The following is a 22,199-nucleotide window of genomic DNA, read 5'->3' as shown; positions in this document are numbered from 1 at the left end:
CTTTCACCCCACCTCCCTCCACACACACCTATACCAGAAAAAATTTCATTTGTTTGTTTTGGGGGGGACAGGAGAGGATATTTTCTTAGTTCCTGGCTTGACTGATTTATTACTTTACCCAAATTGTTAAAGAGGTATTTACATAGGAAAGCATTTGTGTTCAATTCTACTCCCATGTACCAACACCCCCAAAAGAAAAAGCACACCCCAAGATGCTCCGATACTACAGCGATGGGTGGCAGCAGAAAACCCTAAGATAGACTGTATTGCACATTTTACAGGCTGGTTCCCTTATAGAACTCCTGCCATTCCCTGCTTATTCATTTAAGCCTGAATCCCCATTTTGCATAGCATTCCCCATTGAAAATCATCTACGTATCTATCAGTCAGCACCAGCCTCATCTCAGCCAGCCCGGAGAACAGCATTGAGTGCTTAGATGAAACAGGAAGCTTAACAACTTTAGCCCGCAGTGAGACCTCTAGTGTTTTTCTTACTCTATGTCCTGGCATAGTTCCTCTAAAGTACAAACACACACAGAGCTCCTATTGTTTGCAGCCCTTCACAAGCCCACTGATCCTAATATGGAATTCAGCAGGAAACCCATGATTTCCTGACACACAGCAAGCTGAAGAAAGAAAGGAAAAACTCCATTAAAAACCTCCAGCTTTCCTCCATGTTAGACATGAAATGGAAAATGGAGTGGATTTAGCAGGAATCCCTGATTCCTCTGGAGAAGGGGAGAAGAGAATCAACACCTCAGACTGCTGATATTTTTAAAGTTGCAATAAATATCAAGGTCTCTGTGACAGGATGAGTGTTTCCTGACTCAAGCTCACAAGAAAGGACAATCCTTCTTTTAAAATCGATGTATCATTTATTTACCTCAATGCTTCTCTTTACGGATATGGTAATTGCTCGAGGCGGCTGGAACAGCCTGGAAATATTAGTATGATTTCCTGAGGTTGAGAGCGTCCCAAACTCAGGAAGAGTCAGTACAATCGCACTTCATTTTTCCTTCATGTGCACTTGGAAGTCCTGGGACCAGCAGCAGCACCAGCAAGAATGAACTGCAAGGAAGAAGATGACAACAGCACCAACTGCAGCAGCAATAACGTGAAGAAGATGTTGAAGTGCGTGGTGGTTGGGGATGGTGCAGTTGGGAAAACCTGTCTGCTGATGAGTTATGCCAATGATGCCTTCCCGGAGGAGTACGTGCCCACTGTATTTGACCACTATGCAGGTAAGGAAATGCTTTGTAAAAAGTCTAAATAGGTACAGAAAACTCCAGGAGGGAGGTGAAGGGAGATCAAGGGCAAAGGAGGATGGGTCAAAGGGGATGTTGGGGTTACTGCTAGCCCAGGGATGTGATTCAGGCTTGGAAGGCAGCCAGACAGCTTAGAGGGCAGCACATACAAGTGGGGCAATGAAGGATTTGTTAGGAGAGAACTTATTTGTTTCCCATTTTGTTTTTGGCAAATACGCAGAATTAGAAACACAACTTGAATTAACCTCCACTGGGCTTTGAAGGCAGTGGATATAATTCAGCGTTTGCATAACTAGTTGCCAGGCTTGTCTGGGGTTTTTGAAGTTCTAAGCTGAACTCTGCCCACTTAAGTCCTCCAGACTCTAACACACACATTTTGTCAGTCGTCTTTTTCCTCGTGGCAAATGATTCAGAAGCTGCAATACTGAAATCCTTTTTATGAACTAATCTTTGAGAAAAGCACTGAAATCTCACCCAGTGCTGCCAGAATGAAGCTCACTCTGTTTTACTGGCATTTATTATGAATAGTAGTTAATATCAGAGTATGACGATGAGCAAAGCAGCAGTGTTCATTAGTTTTAATTCTTAATGATGAACGTGCTTGTCTTAGGAAAAAAGAGAACAACCATTCACAGAACATAGCAAAGATCATAGCTGATATTCAGTTTATCACAGTGCAAGCTGACACACATATCTTAAGAAGACCACAGTTTAGGTACAGTATTCACAGACCACTTTTACTGTAGCAACTGCTTACAACTTTTTCAGGTGCTTCAAAAGTTAGCATGTGTACTGTGCAACAGGTTGAAAATGCTTTTACTGTTGCTTAAGTTCTCCTAATGCAAGCGTTGGTTGTTCTCATCATGTTACATTACTGATCCTATGTTTTTTTTATTTATAAGATCCCTGAAAAAACAGATTTTATAAGTAATGCAAAACTCATCACTGATCTTGCAGCAGTTTTGTTTGTTTTTTATTTTAGGTTTCTCCTCAACTAGATTTTCATGCCATGGCTTATCATAGATTTGGTATTCTGTAATGGGAAAATCTCTGCTTTCACCTTGGCTCCATGTCAGGTTTAGCAGAGGGACGTGGCCAAAAAAAGAAAACTGTGTAAATGCTGAGTTTGATATGTGGCAATGTGAAACCCTTCTTTCCCCATAAATGTGTGTAGCTTCATTTCTAGCTCCACATAACAATGTCTTTTCTCCACCACCTCTCCCCATTTATTTTAAATTCCCATTTTTAAAAAGCTGTTTACACAAAACAGAAATAGGAGTAACAATTTAATAAATATAATGTATGAAACAATATCTATTCCCATTCAAATGCAGATTTTATAACTCTGTTTGCAGAGACTGAAGAATTAGGTTTCTGAGATTATCTCCAGTTATTTTTATTGGAATTCTGAAGCATTCAAAGCAACTAGTACAAGGAAAAGTGTTTTTTAGGAGAAAGCCCAGAAAGCTAAGCAAACAGATTGTTCAGAGTCTTTCGATATTAATATACTATTGTGGGACAAACCATCTCTGATTAGAGTGATTAAAAACTAGAGATAGTCAGGAAATAGAATTTCCATTCCACGGGAAATTCCAACATTTTGAAATCTGCCTTTGTTCCAAATCAGCATGAAAAGTAAAAACGTTGAAATTTTCCCTGGAACAGACAGTCTGAAAAAAAATGTATTTTGATAATGTCACAATGCTTCATTTTGATAATGTCAAAATATTATATTATCAGAGTATTAACTAGCACAGAACTGGGAATAGCTTAATTGCACAGTTGTCATTGATGATAGGGTGTTAACCATTGATAGCAGCAGATCACAGATTACACTAACTTGCCCTACCTGCTCTCTATCCTTTGTATGGGCCACAGATGTGCGGCAGATTTTCACATTATTGATGCAAATAGAGGCAGGCAACAAGGGTGTAGCAAAGGAATTGTGTCAAACTTCAGGGGGCTAAACTCCAATTAGGATTATAATTATCCTATATTTATACAGTGCCATTTACACTATGAGACCTCAAAGCACTTTGCAAACTGTGGTCCCAATCCTGCTCCAATGAAGTCAAAACCAAAACTCAGTTGATTTCAATGAGTGCAAGAAAAGGCCCTCTATAGATGGCAGTTACTTCACGTAGCACTTCTGGAGCAAAGCATTGCACCGGTTTAACAATGCAAACAGCTGCATGACACAACTTTTTAGGCCAGTTAATAAATATGTGAATTGCTCCCCTGCATCGATCAGCTGCTACTTCCCCCTCCCCCCCCCCCCACGGTCTCTAAGAGTGTGAATTTGTAAAATTTCAGGGTACATGGTAAGGCCAGCCTTTCCATCAGTACCCATGATGGATGTTGGGTAGGGCTGCATAGTAGTGGTGTGGGACTCTGGGGACTGTGTGAGGAGGTTGATTAATTTGTTATATATATGTTCTAACTGGGTTCTTTGATTTGATCTGGGCTAATTGGTGGGTCTGCTTATTTATCAGTGTACTTTTAAAACACTGTCCAAGATGCTCAGAGCATTGGTTGGGTGCTCTTTTATTGTAGAATAGTAAAAATCCAAGTCATGTGCTGAAAACTTCACATGCTAGATAAACAGCTGGTTTCTAGTGGCAAGCAAACAAAAAAAAAATCTACCCCAGTGGCAAAAAGGACAGCGCAGGCAATAACAATAGATGCCGGTTTCCATAGTTTATAGCAATTTCTGCCAAATCAGTTTTATGCCATCTTTAAAATTCTGATGCGGATCTTCTCTGAGCAATGCTCTTCAAATCAAAGGTTTCAAAGTAGCCGCCGTGTTAGTCTGTATCCGCAAAAAGAACAGGAGTACTTGTGGCCCCTTAGAGACTAACAGATTTATTTCAGCATAAGCTTTCGTGGGCTACAGCCCACTTCTTCGGATGCATAGAGTGAAATACACAGACAGAAGATATTTATACATACAGAGAACATGAAAAGGTGGAAGTACGCATACCAATTGTAAGAGGCCAATCAATTGAGATGAGCTATCTGTAGCAGCAGAAGAAAAAACTTTGAAGTGATAATCGAGATGACCCATAGAAGGTGTGAGGAGAACTTAACATAGGGGGGAAAAAATTCAGTTAGTGTAATGACCCAACCATTCCCAGTCTCTGTTTAGACCTAAGTTAATTGTGTCTAATTTGCATATTAATTCGAGTTCAGCAGTCTCTCTTTGGAGTCTGTTTTTGAAGATTTTTTGTTGCAAAACTGACACCTTCAAGTCTGTCAGTGAGTGATTACAGAGGTTGAAGTGTTCTCCCACTGGTTTTTGAATGTTATGATTCCTGATGTTAGATTTGTGTCCATTTATTCTTTTGTTTAGAGACTGTCCAGTTTGGCCAATGTACATGGCTGGCACATGATGGCATATATCACGTTGGTAGATGTGCAGGTGAACGAGTCCCTGATGGTGTGGCTGATGTGGTTAGGTCCTATGATGGTGTCACTTGAATAGATATGTGGACAGAGCTGGCATCGGGCTTTGTTGCAAGGATAGGTTCCTGGGTTAGTGTTTTTGTTGTATGGTGTGCAGTTGTTGGTGAGTATTTGCTTAAGGTTGGGAGGCTGTCTGTAAGCGAGGACTGGTCTGTCTCCCAAGATCTGAGAGAGTGAGGGATCATCTTTCAGGATAGGTTGTAGATCTTTGATGATGCGTTGGAGAGGTTTCAGTTGGGGGCTGAAGGTGGCGGCTAGTGGGGTTCTGTTATTTTCTTTGTTGGGCCTGTCCTGTAGTAGGTGGCTTCTGGGTACTCTTCTGGCTCTGTCAATCTGTTTTTTCACTTCAGCAGGTGGGTATTGTAGTTTTAAGAATGCTTGATAGAGATCTTGTAGGCGTTTATCTCTGTCTGAGGGATGGAGCAAATGTGGTGTATCTTAGAGCTTGGCTGTAGACAATAATTTCCATCCTACCATCAACCTCAGCCTAGACCAATCCTAGGGTTACCATATTTCAGCAAGAAAAAAAGAGGACGGGAGGAGCCCCGCCCTAGCCCCGCCCCTGCCCCTCCCACTTCCCGCCCCCCCAGAACCCCCAACCCTCCCCCCGTTCCTTGTCCCCTGACTGCCCCCTCCTGGGACCCCTGCCCCTAACTGCCCCCCAGGACTCCACTCCCTATCTAAGCCTCCCTGCCTCTTGTCCCCTGACTGCCCCAACCCTTATCCACACCCCCACCCCCAGACAGACCCCTGGGACTCCCACGCCCCATCCAACCACTCCCCACCCCCTGACAGCCCCCCCCAGAACTCCCAACCCATCTAAACCCCTCTGCTCCCTGTCCCCTGACTGCTCCGATCCATCTCCCCACCCCTGCCACCTGACAGCCCCCCCCAGAACTCCCAAACACTCCCCCCCTGCTCCTTGTCCCCTGACTGCCCCCTCCTGGGACCCCTGCTCCTAACTGCCCCCCAGGACTCCACTCCCTATCTAAGCCTCCCTGCCTCTTGTCCCCTGACTGCCCCAACCCTTATCCACACCCCCACCCCCAGACAGACCCCTGGGACTCCCACGCCCCATCCAACCACTCCCCACCCCCTCCCCAGAACTCCCAACCCATCTAAACCCCTCTGCTCCCTGTCCCCTGACTGCTCCGATCCATCTCCCCACCCCTGCCACCTGACAGCCCCCCCCAGAACTCCCAAACACCGCCCCCGCTCCTTGTCCCCTGACTGCCCCCTCCTGGGACCCCTGCTCCTAACTGCCCTCCAGAACCCCACCCCCTACCTAAGACTCCCTATTCCTTGTCCCCTAACTGCCCCCTCCTAAGACCCCCCCCCCAACTGCCCCCCAGGACCCTACCCCCTACCTGTACCCTGACTGCCCAAAACTTTCTCCACTCCCCCCAAAAAGCCCCCCCCGTTTCTTGACTGCCACCTCCAGAACCTTCCTGCCCCCTTACCCTGCTGCTCAGAACAGAGTGTTGGGCTCTGTGCAGCCGAGCCGGACACGTGGCTGAGCTCCCCAGCACAACAAAACCCGGTCTGGCCCTGCACAACAAAACCCGGTCTGGCCCTGCACAGTGCTGCTGGACTGGGCTGCAAGGGAGCTGCCGGCTCAGAATGCAGGGCGGATCCGGCTCCTCTACAGCTGCTCCTGAGTCCAGCCCGGGACTTCCCTGCAGCCCTCCCAGCCGCTCGCTCTGCTAATCCCGGACATTGTGAGTGCTTTACAAATTCCCCCCGGACGCTATTTTTAGCACACAAAAGGAGGACATGTCCGGGTAAATCCGGACGAATGGTAACCCTACCAATCCACACAAGTGGTCCATTTCCTAGACACTACTGTGCTAATAAGTGATGGTCACATAAACACCACCCTATACCGGAAATCCACTGACCGCTATACTTACCTACATGCCTCCAGCTTCCATCCAGGACACACCACACGATCCATTATCTACAGCCAAGCTCTAAGATACAACCGCATTTGCTCCAATCCCTCAGCTACTGATAGCTCATCTCAATTGATTGGCCTCTTACAGTTGGTATATGTACTTCCACCTTTTCATGTTCTCTGTATGTATAAATATCTTCTGTCCGTGTGTTTCACTCTATGCATCTGAAGAAGTGAGCTGTAGCCCATGAAAGCTTATGCTGAAATAAATTTGTTAGTCTCTAAGGTGCCACAAGTACTTCAAATCAAAGTGAGTTAAACTGTATCCATCTATGTGATGTTATAAATGTTTACTTAGGACTGAGACTGTACCAAGACAAAATTCAGTTCAACCACCAGCAGAGCTGGTTGAATATTAACAAGATGAACATGGTTACTCTGATTGGTGGAGGAATGTTAGCTGTATTCGTGCAAATGAATATTGTATGCAGTGGTTCAGTCATGACTGCAGCCAGGCAAACTAAAGCAATGCAGAATGACCAGAGCTGTTACTTTCTTCTGTTCACAAATTAGGATACTAATTGTTTAGAAATGTTTGTAATTTTCAACTGATTGATAATGCTTTATATGGACATGTCTCAGGGTACATCTACACTACAGCGGGGAGTCGATTTAAGATACGCAAATTCAGCTACGTGAATAGCGTAGCTGAATTCGACGTATTGCAGCCAACTTACCCCGTTGTGAGGACGGCGGCAAAATCGACTTCTGCCGCTTTTTGTCGGCGGCGCTTACTACCACCTCCGCTGGTGGAGTTAGAGCGCCGATTCGGGGATCGATTGTCGCGTCCCGATGGGACGCGATAAATCGATCCCCGAGAGGTCGATTTCTACCCGCCGATTCAGGCGGGTAGTATAGACCAGACCTCAGTTGTTGAGTGGCTCCCAAACTATTTGCTTCAACTCTTTATTGTTCATGGTGTGTTAGTGGTTAGTTAAGTCAGATGATACTGTTTTTGTCCCCTGACTGATTGACTGAAACTTCTATTACTCCTGGGGGAATTCTGCGCTACTGCCTGTGTGCATAATTAACGAGTCCCGCATATTTTTAATTTTTTGTGCAGAAAAAAGCTTCTGCCAAAATGTTGTTGCAGTTCCGTCTTTTGCCCACAAGAGGGCATTGTGGTGCAAGAACAGCAGCAGCTCCCAGCAGAAAATAGCTTCTGCAGTTCTGCCTTTTGCCCACCAGAGGGCGCTGTGGTGATTGAACAAAGCAGCAGCTCCCCGACAGCGAGGGAAGAGAAAGAGCTGCCTTCTTCGCAGCAGGCCATGTCAGGAGACAGGGGCTATGGGGGATACAGACAGCGTGGGGTGCTGGCGGGGGGTCAGACAGAGGGCTAGTGATAAGGGCTAGTGAGGGAGGTTAGACTAGGTCAGGGGCTGACTGGGAGTGGAAGCACAGGTCCACAGGGGGAGGGAGGTGCAGGGCCACATGGTGATGGGGAAGGGGGGGAAGCTACATAGGGACAGGAGGTGGCTGGGTGGGGGCACAGAGACACATGGGGACAGGGAGGGGTGTCTGAGCAGGGGTGAAGGGGCACATGTGGACATGGGATGCAAGAACACATGGGGGTGCAGAAACACATGGGGACAGGGGCAGATGTGTCCAACTGAATGGGAAAGACTAGAGGTCAGCCAGGGTCTGCATGGGAGAAGTTCCCTAACAATCTCTCCCCACCCCACAAAAAAACCTGCTCCATACTTTTCCCACCCATACCCAACAACTCTCCAAGATCACACCCAGGCTCCTTTCCAACAATTTACTTCCCTCTCCCTCAGCTCCTCCGTTACCCCTGAATTTCTCAAGCCTTTGCACTGCTTCTGAGGGGTGCAGGAAATACGGTTCTGTATTGTAGTTTAAATGAATTATTACTCAGAGTTCTGTATTAATATGCCTAGTAAGAAATCTATTTGTCAAAACATTTCCTGAATCTTTTTTTTTTGTCTGTATTGTTACAGACATACTTGCTGACAGGTATTTTGAAATAAATGACCAAAAATAACTGAAACTGGTCTGGTTATATTGTGTTATTTTGACAAATAAAAGATGCAGAATTTTGCAGAATTTTAAAATATTGTGCACAGAATTTTTCATTTTTTGGTGCAGAATTCCCCCAGGAGTATTCTATAACCAGAAAGAGGAGAAGACAGCTGCGTGAACATTTCTTGTGTGAATCTTCACACCAATGTGTATTCACAAGAAGTTTGTTTCCCATAAACATTCTTGCAAACAAGAGAGAGAAGTCATTCATACAAACATTTGTGATGACTCAGTAGAAAAGGACAAGAATACGACTGAAGCAAATTTGTGATTTTACTTGAGGGGATGTTTCACATACACCCTCTCCCCGCCCCCAAAGTTCACCCAGATCTAGGCTACCAGATTTGAGCCCCAGCCTTGAGACAAGAAAGCATTGGTTCCTTGTACAACTGGCCCTTTCAGGTTAATAGTGACAAGCTTAATGTGCTCATTTTGCTGGCAAAAGCATGTGAGAATCCTGTTTTCCCATCACCTTTGGGAATCAAGAGACTCTGGGAGATTGATCAAAATCACCTCAGGTTTTACAAAACAAAACTCCAGTAATGCAGTTTTACAGAGTCTTCAGCTCCTGATGTCTTCATTTGAAGCTGGCTGCCTTTCTGGAAGATATATTCTAGTCAAACACAAATTATTGGGTTCAATACTGGGGGTAACTGGGTGAAATTCTATGGCCTGTGTAATACAGGAGGTCGGAGTAGATGATTTAACCCAAAAGAGCCAAAAATGATCACACGGGCAAGATAGGTGTCACCCATGCAAATAAGATCTGCTCATAAGGATTAGAAAACATGCTATATAGTGACAGACTCAAAGAGCTCAACCTAGTTAGCTTAACAAAGGGAAGGTTAAGGGGTGACTTGATCACAATCTATGAATATCTACAAGGGGAATAGAGAGACACGGTGGGTGAGGTAATATCTTTTATTAGACAAACTTCTGTTGGTGATGGAGACAAACTTTTGAGCTACACTTGAGGAAGAGCTCTGTGTAAGCTTTAAAGCTTGTCTCTCTCACCAACAGAAGTTGGTCCAATAAAAGATACTACCTCACACCTTGTCTCTCTAATATCCTGGGATCGACATGGCTACAACACTGCAAACAAGCAAATGCAAATTTGACAATGGGCTCTTCAAACTAGCAGAGAAATGGATAACATGATCCACTGGCTGGAAGTTGAAGCTAAACAAATTCAGACTGGAAATAAGGTGAAATTTTAACAGGGAGAGTAATTAACCATTGGAACAACATACTAAGGTTTTTGGTGGATTCTCCATCATCCGCAATTTTTAAATCAAGACTGGGTGTCTTTCTGAAAGATCTGCTCTAGGAATTATTTTGGGGGGTTATGGCCTGGTTATACAGGAGATCAGGCTAGATGATCACAATGATTCCTTCTGGCCTTGGAATCTATGAATTATTCTGTTTCTTCCTCTGGACCACCAACAGATGGCACAGAGCGCACCTTCTCTGTAGAGCCCTAGTCACTGGCTTACATGTAATGATTGTCTACTTGGTCAGAACCCAGGATCTATAGTTTGAGTTAAAGAACTAACTCCCCTAGCTGGTAGCAGACTCATATCCCTCTGGATCCAAGCACAGACAGCAACAAGTAATATACTGAGCAGTGAGTTAAACTTAAAGTCTAAATGATGGACATGCAAATATGTATACATAACTCATTCTTATAACAGAATGACCGATTTACAATAGGTGGCAGCACTATTTCCAGAATAGATGCCTAGCTCAAAAAAAAGGGGGGGGAAACTTGCCCAGAGCTTCTAAACAACAGAAAACCCTAGCTTCATACAAATCTTTCCATTTCTGCAGGATGTGGTGTGGCCGTATTGTACTGAGTCATCAGCAGAATGGCTTCTTTGCTGATTAAGTCAATGAAAAATGCTCCCTTGAACTTTCTTCTCATGTGCTGTCCACTTAGGAAGAGTTGCTGCAGATGCCTAGCTGATTGGGGCCTATAAGTGCCACAGTTTATCATTCTGTTTGTTTCCCTCAGCATATACACCATTACTTTCCTATGTCCTAATATTTCAGTGGCTATAACCAGGACTAACTACATCATGGAACTGGCAGGGGATGGGGAAGAGAAAATATATTTCCTTAACTTGTCCCATCAAGACAAAGTCATTCAAAATGAAGACTAACATGGCTACCCCCTGATACTATTCAAAATGAAGGACATCTTTTGTCATATTATTACTTACCTTTAAAATGAGCAAATGCTAGTTATAATAGTTGATGTCTACCTTCATAATGGATGCTTATTTACCTGAATCCTAGGAGATTGCTGGTTAATAGGCTTCTAACTCAATCAAAGGATTGCAGCTCATTACCGAACTATCACCTGTCCCAGCGTGCACTGGGATCAGGATAAAACCTGGGACTGATTTTTCAAGGATATTCACGTCTTCATTTCCCCCAAAGTCCTGCTTAGGAATCTGGAAGGGACCTTAGATCGCATCTAAATCTTAAATCCTTTATTAGTTTTGCGCCATCCACATTCATGAATTTAAAACTAAGAGCTAAATCCTGCCATCCACAGATGTTGCTGTTTCTGTGCATAGGGGAAGCATTGTACCGTCACAGGGCAAGATGGCTTCAGACAGACTTGGGGGACACTGTGCCAAGTGCATCTTGTTTCTCTTTTGCTAAAGAGCAGCACGCACCCTCTGCTAGGCCCTACTGCCAACCCCACATGTGCTGGGGCTCATGGGGCTAGCAGGCAGAATCTTGAGGTCATGCTGTTTCTGCTGGCACAAGAGTCAGTCTCTAGACTTAGTACCTCCCCAAGCCACCAGTCGAGATTCTGTCCTTTGCTGGGCAGGGGAAGAAGAGTCTTTCCTGCAGAGCACATTGGCACAGCACTGACTCCTGAAGTACATGACTCCAGCACCGGTCTCTGGGGGAAAAAGCAGCCGCTGGAAAAAACATCCACCACTGGGTGGGAGGGGAGCTGAGTAAAATTCTTTCCCAAAGAGGATGGGGGCACAGCTGTAAAAATTGCCCATCTACAGGGGGAGAGGGAGGAGAGTGTTGCTGGAGTGGGAAAAAGTAACAAGGGGTGGGGCTTCCTTCTCTTCACAACACAGTGCCAGGACCTTGTCCCTTGCACCTCAGTCCAGCACCAAACCAAAGTTGAATCAAATTATTAGAGAAATAAAAGCATAAACCGTCAGCATGGATAGAGTCAATACTCAGCCTTTCAGACAGGGAGTTAACACGAATGTGCGCAGGGAAATTGGACTGATGAGTCCTGCCACGGTGCCGGGAGATGAGCTAGATGACTCATGAGAGCTCCTTTCCAACCCCAGCCATTCTAAGGGGAAAGAAGCAATGTCTTTTATTAAGACTTTCTGGCAAAGACATTCAGCGGTGACTGCGCAGTAAGGATATTAACACTATCAGCTAAGGCTGGGTTTTCGGCAGTCCTTATGGCAAGCAGCCCCTGTAGCACAAAGTGGGAAAACATGCACATTCAAACATATTGTAATTTTTTATCCTCTAGGAAATGGGACAAAAATACCACTCCTGCCCCCTGCCAAAAAGAGCCTATTTATAATTATATTTCTTTGCTGAGAACAGGCAGTCAAAAAAAACCTCCTAAGGTTGGAAAATGTGTTTTAAGTTCATAAACTGTCTCATGCTCTAGTTTGAAAACAGGCAATGATCCAGGCGCGATGAGCAATTTTGTCCTGGAAGGGCAGACCCTCCATGACTTGTGAGGTCTTCTAGTTCTGTGCAGTCGTGCTCATTCTAGTTCAAAACCTGCTAATCTCACTCAATAAGTTTTCCTGCAATAGTGCCTCTTAGCACCTTGATGCTGGTTTTAACCTTGGAGACCAGGTTAGCTGAGACTTCCTCTCTCTGTGAGCAATACGACTGCAGGGGTGACTAGCAGAGAGGTGCATCAGGAAACAAAAAGGGATGCAGCACCATGGAACAGATATTCAGAAAAGCTGAGGGCCAGCCTTTCGAGTACTCTGCATCCAAAACTGGGGCCAGATTTTGAGCTGAGCTCCCACTTCTGGAATGTCTATGGTGCAATCCTAGGGTGTGATTACAGCTTGAGCCGGCATACCCGTGCTAGCTTTAATCTACCTAGCTCAGGCCCTGGAGCAGCAAAGCCACGGCAGGATGCATTTCAGTGCATTACCCAGGGCTCCGGGCAGGCCTGTACAGCCTGTGCTGAAGCATGCACTGTTGCTGCTTCACTAATCTGGTACCTGAGCTAATAGGGATAAAAGAAACCATGGCTGGCTGAGGTCAAGTGACTCAGGCTCCCAGGGTTCGGGTTTCAGGGCTGAAAAATCACTGTGTAGATGCTCAGGCTTAGGCTCCAGCCCGAACCTCATTGTCGATTTTTAGCCCTGCTGCCCAAGCCCCGTGAGCCCCAGTCAGTTGACCCAGGCCACCTGTGGCCTTGCCATGGGTCTTTTATCCCTGTGTAGAGATACCCAAATGTCTACTCAAGCTGCAGGCACAGCCTGTGATTGCACTACAACGATCCCCTGAGACACTTAAATAAGAGAGAGATTTTCAAAAGAGCTCAGAACATGATATACTGACCGTTTTTGAAGATTTGGGCCCAGTTACGACATTGAACACTTCTGAACACTGGGTCCCATATGACCAGGGAGCACTCCATAAACCAACCAGTTAGGTGTTAGACAGACAACCAGTTGGACACCCTCATCCCTAGAGGAGGCTGGTATGTGTTTTGATTGGACAATGCGGGCGTTCTTCAGCAGATGTAACTTTTCTCATACTGAAGTTTGACTTCAGGCATGATATAAACTATCTGTTAAGGGTTCTTTTCTCCAGGGGCTGTTCACTAAAGTTAATGGAAGTTAGAGCACGTATTAAAAATTAAAAATGTTGCGTACTGTATGTCGTCTAATTTTCACAATGGCTATGTGGTGCATTGAATAAATAAAGACAAAGGGTCTGGCTTCTGCTTTCACACGAGTGTAAAGCAGGAGTAACTTCACTGTACTCAGAGGAATTATACTGGTGTAAAGCCAGCGTGAGATCAGAATAATACCCACATTCCAAGTTTTAGGGTTCAATTCCAGGGGTTTTTTTTGGTCATCATATTTATTTATATTTATTTTTATCACCCAAATGTAGTGATATGAAAACTGTCATCCTGGGTTGCCAGGGAACTGAGCCTGGAATCTATCATGTTAAAAATGCAAGTTAATATTGCTTGACCTGGAGAAGTAACTCTGTCAGCTAGCAGCAGTAGTTGTGTCCTGTCGTCTTATGTGAACCAGCTGCTAGAGCAGGGGTGGGCAAACTTTTTGGCCCGAGGGCCACATCTGGGTGGGAAAATTGTATGCAGGGCCATGAATGTAGGGCTGGGGATGGGGGTTGGAGTGCAGGATGCAGGAGGGGGCTCAGGGCAGGGGGTTGGGGTGCAGGAAGGGTGCAGCAGGGGGCTCAAGGCAGGGGGTTAGGGGGTTCAGGGCAGGGGGTTGGGGTACAGGGTCCAGGAGGGATTTGGGGTTCAGGCTCTGGCCTAGTGCTGCTTACCTCGAGCGGCTCCAGGGTGGCAGCGGCATGCAGAGGGGCTAAGGCAGGCTCCCTGCCTGCCCTGGTCCCGTGCTGCTCCCGGAAGTGGCCAGCATGTCCGGCAGTGACTCTTGGGGGTGGGGTGGAGACTGCGCCTGTGGGTAACACCCCCGAAGCTCCCATTGGCCACGGTTCCCTGTTCCCAGCCAATGGGAGCTGCGGGGGGTGGGGGCAGTGCCTGCAAGCAAGGGCAGCACATGGAGCCCTGTGCCTCCCCTTCCCCCAGGGAGCCTGTCTTAGCCCCACTGCACCACAGGGCTGGCAATCCTATGGGCTGGAATGAAAGCCCTGATGGGCCGGATCCGGCCCACGGGCTGTAGTTTGCCCTCCCCTGTACTAGAGGGCTCCAAGTCTCTTTTCCTAGCATGGGTTACGTACTTCCCCAATCTGGATAAGCACATCCTGATAGTTTGAGGTCCAAAGCAGTTCAAATCCCTTTATGGCCAACCGTTTGTAACAACCTCACACCATGGATTGTCAGTGGGGAAATAAACCCAGAACCTTCAGTGCTAAGAAGATAAGAACATACTATAGAGGGCAGTTAATGAGTTAATTCTTTAGCAAAAGTGGTAGAGGATCATGGACATTGTTTTAACCCTGAAAACTCTGAGTTCAATCCCCAGTGAGGACCAGTGGCTGATCATATCTATTTGTCTTAGGCATTTATTGTATGCTGATCACCACAGCATTTAGCATTTAGCCTTGCAAACCACAGTACAGCTCGGGGGGAAATATATTTTGTTGCTGATAAGGGAGCAAGTAAATTTTAGAAGCTCCTAGTCATGATGAACTGTTCCTGCCAATGAATACAGAAAGAGGTGGATAAAACTACAGCTGTGCTCATCCTGGAATATACCATTAGTCATGCCAGGTTTGTAACAGACATGACCATTGAGGGATAAGGGTTTGACCCAGGTAGCTGTCATAGTAAGATATAACAGGGTGGGCTAAATAAGTTCCAAGCAAAAGGAAATCCTTGAAGTGAAGGAATTTGTTGCATGTAATAAAATGCCAGCTAGAAGATCTATATAGAAGCGAAGGAAGCAGATAATTTTCTTAAAGTATTCCTGTGCAAAGTGCTAAGCTCCTAAGAAATCGGAACAAAGTCATTTATGAAGCACAACAGTTAATTTATCAGGAAGGAGGTATACATTTATTTGCAGGAGATGCAATGAAAATGTCACATATTAATAATTGAGCCATTTATTTTTGTCAAGGCAGGAATTATTAGGTCACAAAGAAGCCTTGTTTTTGTTTGCTTTTCCTGATTTCTCCCTCCTCCCCCGCCCCCATTCACTATATTGACTTACGTAAGCGTTTAGAGAAATGCACTCTGGGGAATATTCACCCAAGTCCTTTGCACAGATGTATGTTGCTACAGGAAGATAGTGATCCAAATTCTGTTCTCAGTCACACAGGTGCAAGCCCATTATTTAACCCCAAGAGCTTTGTGTCCATCCATCTGTTAGTACATATGGACTGAACTGAAAGTGGTAAATCAGCAGAGAAAAATCACACTACATCTTCCCACTACGGGGCAGATTGTGCCTGACCACGACATGGGTATGCAAGGGGCAAGTGTGCAAGGAAGAGTCCTGAGGAGCCCCAAGCACAGGGGCTGATGCCTTCTAGTGCCCCATGGGATACAAGACACCCCAAAAGGGGGAGGATGATAAAGAGGGGCTGAACTGGGCACAGAAGGCTGAGTACGCTGCCTTTCCTGAAGTGGTATATGGAGCAGGGGCAACCTTCCCCTGCACACTTGAGGGTACGTCTACACACCGCAAAGAGAGGTTTGTTCTTAACTCAGGTCAGCTATCTCAGGTTAAAATGGAAGTGAAGACAATAGCAGTGCGAGTTCTAGCCTATAGGGCAGCCCCTGGGGTTGAACTTGAGCTGCTAACCTGAGTTAGAAGCCAAGTTGCCAAACCTTCACTGCTATTTTAACTCAGGTTAGCTAATTCAAGTTCAAAACACACCTTTGTTTGCCTCCCAGATATCCCTCAGAACAGGACAATTCCACAGTAAATGCCACACAGCCCAGTGGCTAAAGGCAACTATAGGAGAACAATAATGGTATAACTGGACGGTCTAGGTAGTCAAAGTAGTTCAGACAAAAACAAGAACGGATTTCAATCACTGTATAAAACCCAAACTGAAGCTGAATCTTGAATTTTATACAGCTGAGCCACCCCTTGGATAGTAAAAAAAACTCTGGCTAGTAATGTTTTACCCTCTCCTGTCTATGTACCTCTGTTTCAGTTGGAACCAGAAGTGGAAGACCTGGAAATCTCATGAGACTTCCTGCCCTTGCAAAGTTGTCGGCTGGGATTTTCAATGGTGCCTAAGGCACCCAGCTGCCAATAAAATTCAGTGGGAATAAGGTACATAAGTATATTGAGCTTCTTTGACAATTCCCTCCCATACTTCCCATTCCAAAGAGACGCGCTTCTGAACTGCTAAACATCCTGAGATTCTTCCATCGGTAATGAGCCCAGCCAAAGAGATTTTGATTCTCAAAAGTGTAGAGCAACCAGTACTCTGAATGTTGTTTTGCATGGGCTTAAAAAATAGCCTGTATGGATGCTAGTTAACGCTAATCCTTGGCTATACAGTCACAGATATTAAACAAAAATGTTGATTTTTTTTTTTAAACAACCATCTCTACTTGGTGGTTGCAAAAGTCAATGTTAGACACATCACAATACTTGTAATCACCCCTTCACCAGAAAGCCCACAAATCCACCAAGCTCAATAGATATACATGGTAATTAGGCAATATGCACTGACATCAGAGAGAATCTAATCAATATACCCCATATTGTTCTGGTGGGATTTATATCAGCCAATTGCCAGATGAGAAACATCAATTCTGAGAAGAGGTCTCTGGGCTGCATTTATACGTGGAGGAGCCACAACCAGAATTTACTCTATAAATGCCTCTCTCTCTCCTTTCTTGGCACTGTAGAGTAGCAGAGGCACATTTGCTAGACATTCAGCTTTCCCCCAATCTGATGTCATGCCCCAGTGTACAGCAACAATGAATGACCTCATGTGACAATGAAGATTGCAGGATCACTCCTGATAGGTGTGACCCTTCCCCCGTCCCTCCCCCGTCAACATCTTTAAAATATTTCTTCCATTTATTAGAAAATGAAAACGACATAAACTCTAATAGTAAAATGATACATAGTAATCAAATTAACCTGCTGCCAACATTATGCCCATGAAAAATGCAATGTGCAGGTCTATTTGTTCACTGTGTTAACCACAGTCCAAGTACAATGATATAAATTCAGTTTGTTTGGGTCTCTAGCAAAAGCATGGAAGAAAATAATCAGTCATTCCTTCACTAGGGTTATCTGTTTGTTTGTTTTGTTGTGATGTGAAAGTGGCTAGGATTATTCAACACCAACACCTAGAGCACACTAGTGCTATTATTTTAAATCACTGTTTCTTAATTATTATACAATATCATAGTCCTTAAAAACATCTTTACTATTTAATGGGAAAGCATTCTAAATGGCTGTTAAATTTGGTCTAGAAATGTTGTATAATAATAATAATAATAATGCTATAATATATATAATACAATAATAATAATAATAAAAATAGTAATAATAATACTTAGCACTTTTCATCAATAGATCTCAAAGTGTTTTATAAAGGTGGTCAGTGTCATGATGTCCATTTTTAACCCAAGGGGAAATGGAGGCATGGGGAAGGAAGTAACTTGCCCAGGGTTACCCAGCAGACTATTAGCAAAGCCAGGAATTTAAACCCGGTCTCCCGAGCCCCCGTCCAATGTTCGATCCACTAGACAACACTACCTCTCCCATGAATACACACGTTGGTCACCAAGTGGTGCCAAGACCACTTAGAGAGAGAGTAATGAGTCTCCTCTACACCCTTAGCTAAGAGTCATATGGCTTTTAGCTCATGTAGTAGAGGCTCATAGAATCATAGAATATCTGGGTTGGACGGGACCTCAGGAGGTATCTAGTCCAACCCCCTGCTCAAAGCAGGAGCAATCCCCAGACAGATTTTTGCCCCAGCTCCCTAAATGGCCCCCTCAAGGATTGAAGTCACAACCCTGAGTTTAACAGGCTAATGCTGAAACCACTGAGCTGCATTTAGTTCCAGAGAGCCCAGGTTCGACCCTGCCCGCCTACGACCGGGGTCTGTTGGTGTTACACTTTACTGAATCAGGGTCATAATTATGAGAGTTCACACTACACAGTTACTTTTGCCACAGTATGAAAATAATTGGATCCATTTATTAAGCATGCCTTGACAGTACATAAGAGATTCTGCTGCTTTCTTCTTAGCCAGATACTTCTAACCACTTCATACAACAGGTATGCTCCAATTATACTGGGAGCAAGATGGCAATATCATGCCACATTTCAGAAAGTGAGGTGCAGTTGCCATGTTTCTGTTCCAGAGATAAATAAATTGTAGGCACAAGATTTAAAAGACAGCTTGTTTAAAATACACACCAGTATATTTCAGAGCACAGTTGGATTACGTTGCAACCAGGGCCAGCTCCAGGCACCAGCCGAGCAAGCTGGTGCTTGGGGCGGCAGCTTGTAGGAGGCGGCATTCCGCCCAATCCTAGGGCGGCACGGCTGCTTTTTTTTTGTTGTTGTTGTTGTTCCGCTCCGGCCGCCCTGTAGGGGGCGGCAGCGCGGAAGACGGGAGCGCCCTGCAGCAAGCCCGGCAGGGCAGCCCGCGTCCTTCCCTCCCAGCCGACTGGAGTGTTGTGGAGCCCTCCTGGCAGGGGGCATGGCAGGAGGGGCCGCGTGGCAGCACCCCGCTGAAGCCCTGGCTGCCCCCTTCTCTCTCTCCCCTCACTCCCTCCCCCTCCCCCCACTAGCTGGGGCACATCTGCAGGCAGGGCCGGCTCCAGAGTTTTGGCCACCCCAAGCAGCCAAAAAAAAAAAAAAAAAAGCTGCGATCGCGATCTTGAGTGGCAATTCGGCAGAAGGTCCTTCGCTCCAAGCAGGAGTGAGGGACCGTCCGCCGAATTGCCGCCAAATAGCTGCACCTGCCGTCCCACTCCGGAGTGGTCGCCCCAATCACCTGCTTGCCCAGCTGGTGCCTGGAGCCGGCCCTGTTTGCAGGGCAGGGAGTCCCCCTGCACCCTGGCTCCGGCCGCGCCACAGGTTTTTATTTTTTTATTTTTTTGCCACTGCATTTTTTTTTTTTTTTTTTTGCTTGGGGCGGCCAGAAAGCCAGAGCCGGCCCTGGTTGCACCATACCGTCTCTCTTTAGCTAGACACTTGGCTGTGCTTATTTTAAAATGTATAGCTGTGCTGGGGAATACAGCATGTCCAAATTAACTTACAGTGCTGAGTTGGAGAGTTAAATAAATTCTCTGTTTCCTTCCAGTACAATTCTCACAGCAGTAATTGCTGCCCCATGCTCTTGCCACCAGTTCAGTGCTGTGTCTGTGCTGAAGTGTTTAACCACAGATGAAATGATGCTGTACTTGTGTCTCTTCAGGATTCATTAAAATGATCCAAACTTTGTTTCTCAAGTATACAGAGGGTAGAACACACCATCATTCCTTCAGGGATTCGCGTGAATTATTTAGTACGGACACAGGACAATTTAGATCAAAATTTCTTCCAACTGGAAAAAAGTGGTTTTTGTTTGTTTGTTTGTTTGCTTTTGTTTTAAGCAGAAGATATGCTCCGGTATTTAACTGATGACTTGCACTGTGTCAGGAAACTTCCTTGACTAACTGGTATCAGCAGGTCTCAACTTAAATACTCCAGCATTTTATTCAGGTATATGTTGCATTTGTAGGTTCAGATAACACAAGCCAGAGTATGATTGGATGACACGTGGTGAACTGAAAATTTCAGGAGGTAGTGTCGGAGGTCTTAGCAGCTGGACAGAACATTCACAAGAGGCCTGTGATGAGCAAAACAAAATCTTTCCTGGGATTTCCATTTTACTTACAGGGTTTGTGTTTAACAAATGAAGCCCCGGGCCACACTCTCTTTGTGCAGCTGAACAATCTGTTAACATCAGGGAAAGCACAGATAGGGTAGCCCTTATGTCTCCTTCTCCTGGTTTCTGCCCAGAAACCTCTCTTTCCACCTTTCGTCACAGTAACCTAGCTCCTTGTAAGGCTCTGAACTAACAAGAATCAGCAGCACCTAACTGCTTCAGCTCAGGGAGGCATTCCCTGCACGGACTGTGAAAGCCCCTCCTGGATATAATCTCAGCAGTGTCTTGTCCTCAGGACAGTACTGGTGCAAGTGCAGCAGTGCTGAGGGGCTTCTTCCATTGGTTGCAGAAGGGCTCACACACACTTGCACAGCCACATGCCAGTCATAGAGGATTTGTCAGCCATCTTATCTCTATTTAGGCACAGGGCTGTCGGGCTGCTAGAGCAGCCCCGAACCAGGCTGGGGTGGAGGCAGGAAGAACTGAAGCTGAAAGGAGGGTGGGGGATTTGCCCCCTGCTCCCTGAGGTAACCAGCTTGGGCAGTATTGTTCCCTCCCTCCCCCCACACAAAAGCCCAGACACAGGACCAGAGGCATGGCCTGCTACCTGCAGAGGGATTCAAAATGGAGGCTAGGGGTGGTATTCCCTATGAGAGGGTCCCCTTTCACTGAGGTGGTGCATGGGGGAAGTTTTAGAAATCCTCCCCCAGCCTAGGGGGAGCTTACGGTGATGGGATTCCTATGAGAGTTGGTGGAGTGTGTGTATCCCACTCACCTCTAGTCTGGGATGGGTAATGTATGGGGAGACCCCTGGAATATCCTCTTCACCTCTGGTCTCCCTACCACCCCTGCTCCCTGCATTCTTACCACTCCAGGGTAGTTCTGGTGAGGAGCAGTAGCCAGGGCACCAGGCCAGCAGTGAACCAGGGTTAGGTGAGGGGTGGAACAGGCCAGGTTCTAGAAGCCACAGGTGACAGGAAAGCCAGTTGGCTCCTCACAGCTCAAGCAGGAATTTGCTTGCAACACCCACTTTCAGTAACAACAGCACTGCAGCCTCATCCCTCCCCCGCCAGGAACTGCGCTTCTGTGTGGAAGGACAGAGCATTAGACTGCATCAAGACTCAGCTCTGCCCTGCAGGACAGAAGGACACATGTGCGGTACGTGTAGGTGAAGAGACTGGAGAGGGAGAAAGATTGTGTGTGTGATGGGTGCATTTCTGTAGGGCTCCAGCACTATAAAATGTACCATTACGCATCACTGATTATTTATGAGTTATAGGAGAGACAAAGAACTATGTCTGGCTGCAACACTCTAACCAGGCTAAAAATAGCAACCCCTGTATGGCTCTGCAATCTGTACACTTGTGAGAAAGCACCATTCTTAAGTGGATGTAAACAGGTGCTTTACAGAGAAACAATTGAACATGACCATGCACTGTGACTGATGCCAGAAATGCCAACGCCATGCTGAGACATGCTGTAGAAAAAGAGGTATCATATAGGACCAGGTCGCAATTATTCCACTCTATATAGCATCTGGAGCATAGCAAGCAGCTCCGGATTCCAAAAATGATCACATTAAAGTGGACAGTATCCAAAGACACAAATAATGCCAGGTTCCAAAAAAAAAAAAAAAAAAAAAAAGGAAGTTAATAGAAATTAATTTCTCCAGCCTAGAAAAAACAAACCAACAATAAGGTAAGAGCCTAAAAGTACCTGCAAGGAATAAACAAGTAGGAAGTTTGGAGGCAAAGAAGTTATCAGGACTCCAGGCAAGCAGAAGAAAATATAATGGCCTAAAATTGAGAACATTTTTTTTAGAAGTATGGCACATAGACCAACCAAAAAGCTGAGTAAACTGCCACAGGAGGTTCTTATGATATTTATGATTGCAAGTACTGTATTCAGGGTAAGACTAGGCAGAAAACCAATGG

The 22,199-nt window shown here is 45.5% G+C and overlaps 1 protein-coding gene across 1 annotated transcript in view; it reads left to right on the top strand.

The window, feature by feature from the left end:
• Positions 1–587: 587 nt before the first annotated feature.
• Positions 588–22,199, top strand: part of RHOJ (ras homolog family member J) — a 72,545-nt gene continuing 50,933 nt past the window's right edge. The window contains exon 1 of the mRNA XM_054027293.1: positions 588–1,241. Within this exon, the coding sequence (XP_053883268.1) occupies positions 1,064–1,241 (178 nt within the window). The 5' untranslated portion in view covers positions 588–1,063. The remainder of the gene's footprint in view (positions 1,242–22,199) is intronic.

This window comes from Malaclemys terrapin, chromosome 4, assembly GCF_027887155.1.
Source record: "Malaclemys terrapin pileata isolate rMalTer1 chromosome 4, rMalTer1.hap1, whole genome shotgun sequence".
NCBI lineage: Eukaryota > Metazoa > Chordata > Testudines > Emydidae > Malaclemys > Malaclemys terrapin.
Note: the sequence above shows the minus strand (reverse complement) of the source record. Positions and strands in the feature narration are given on the sequence as shown.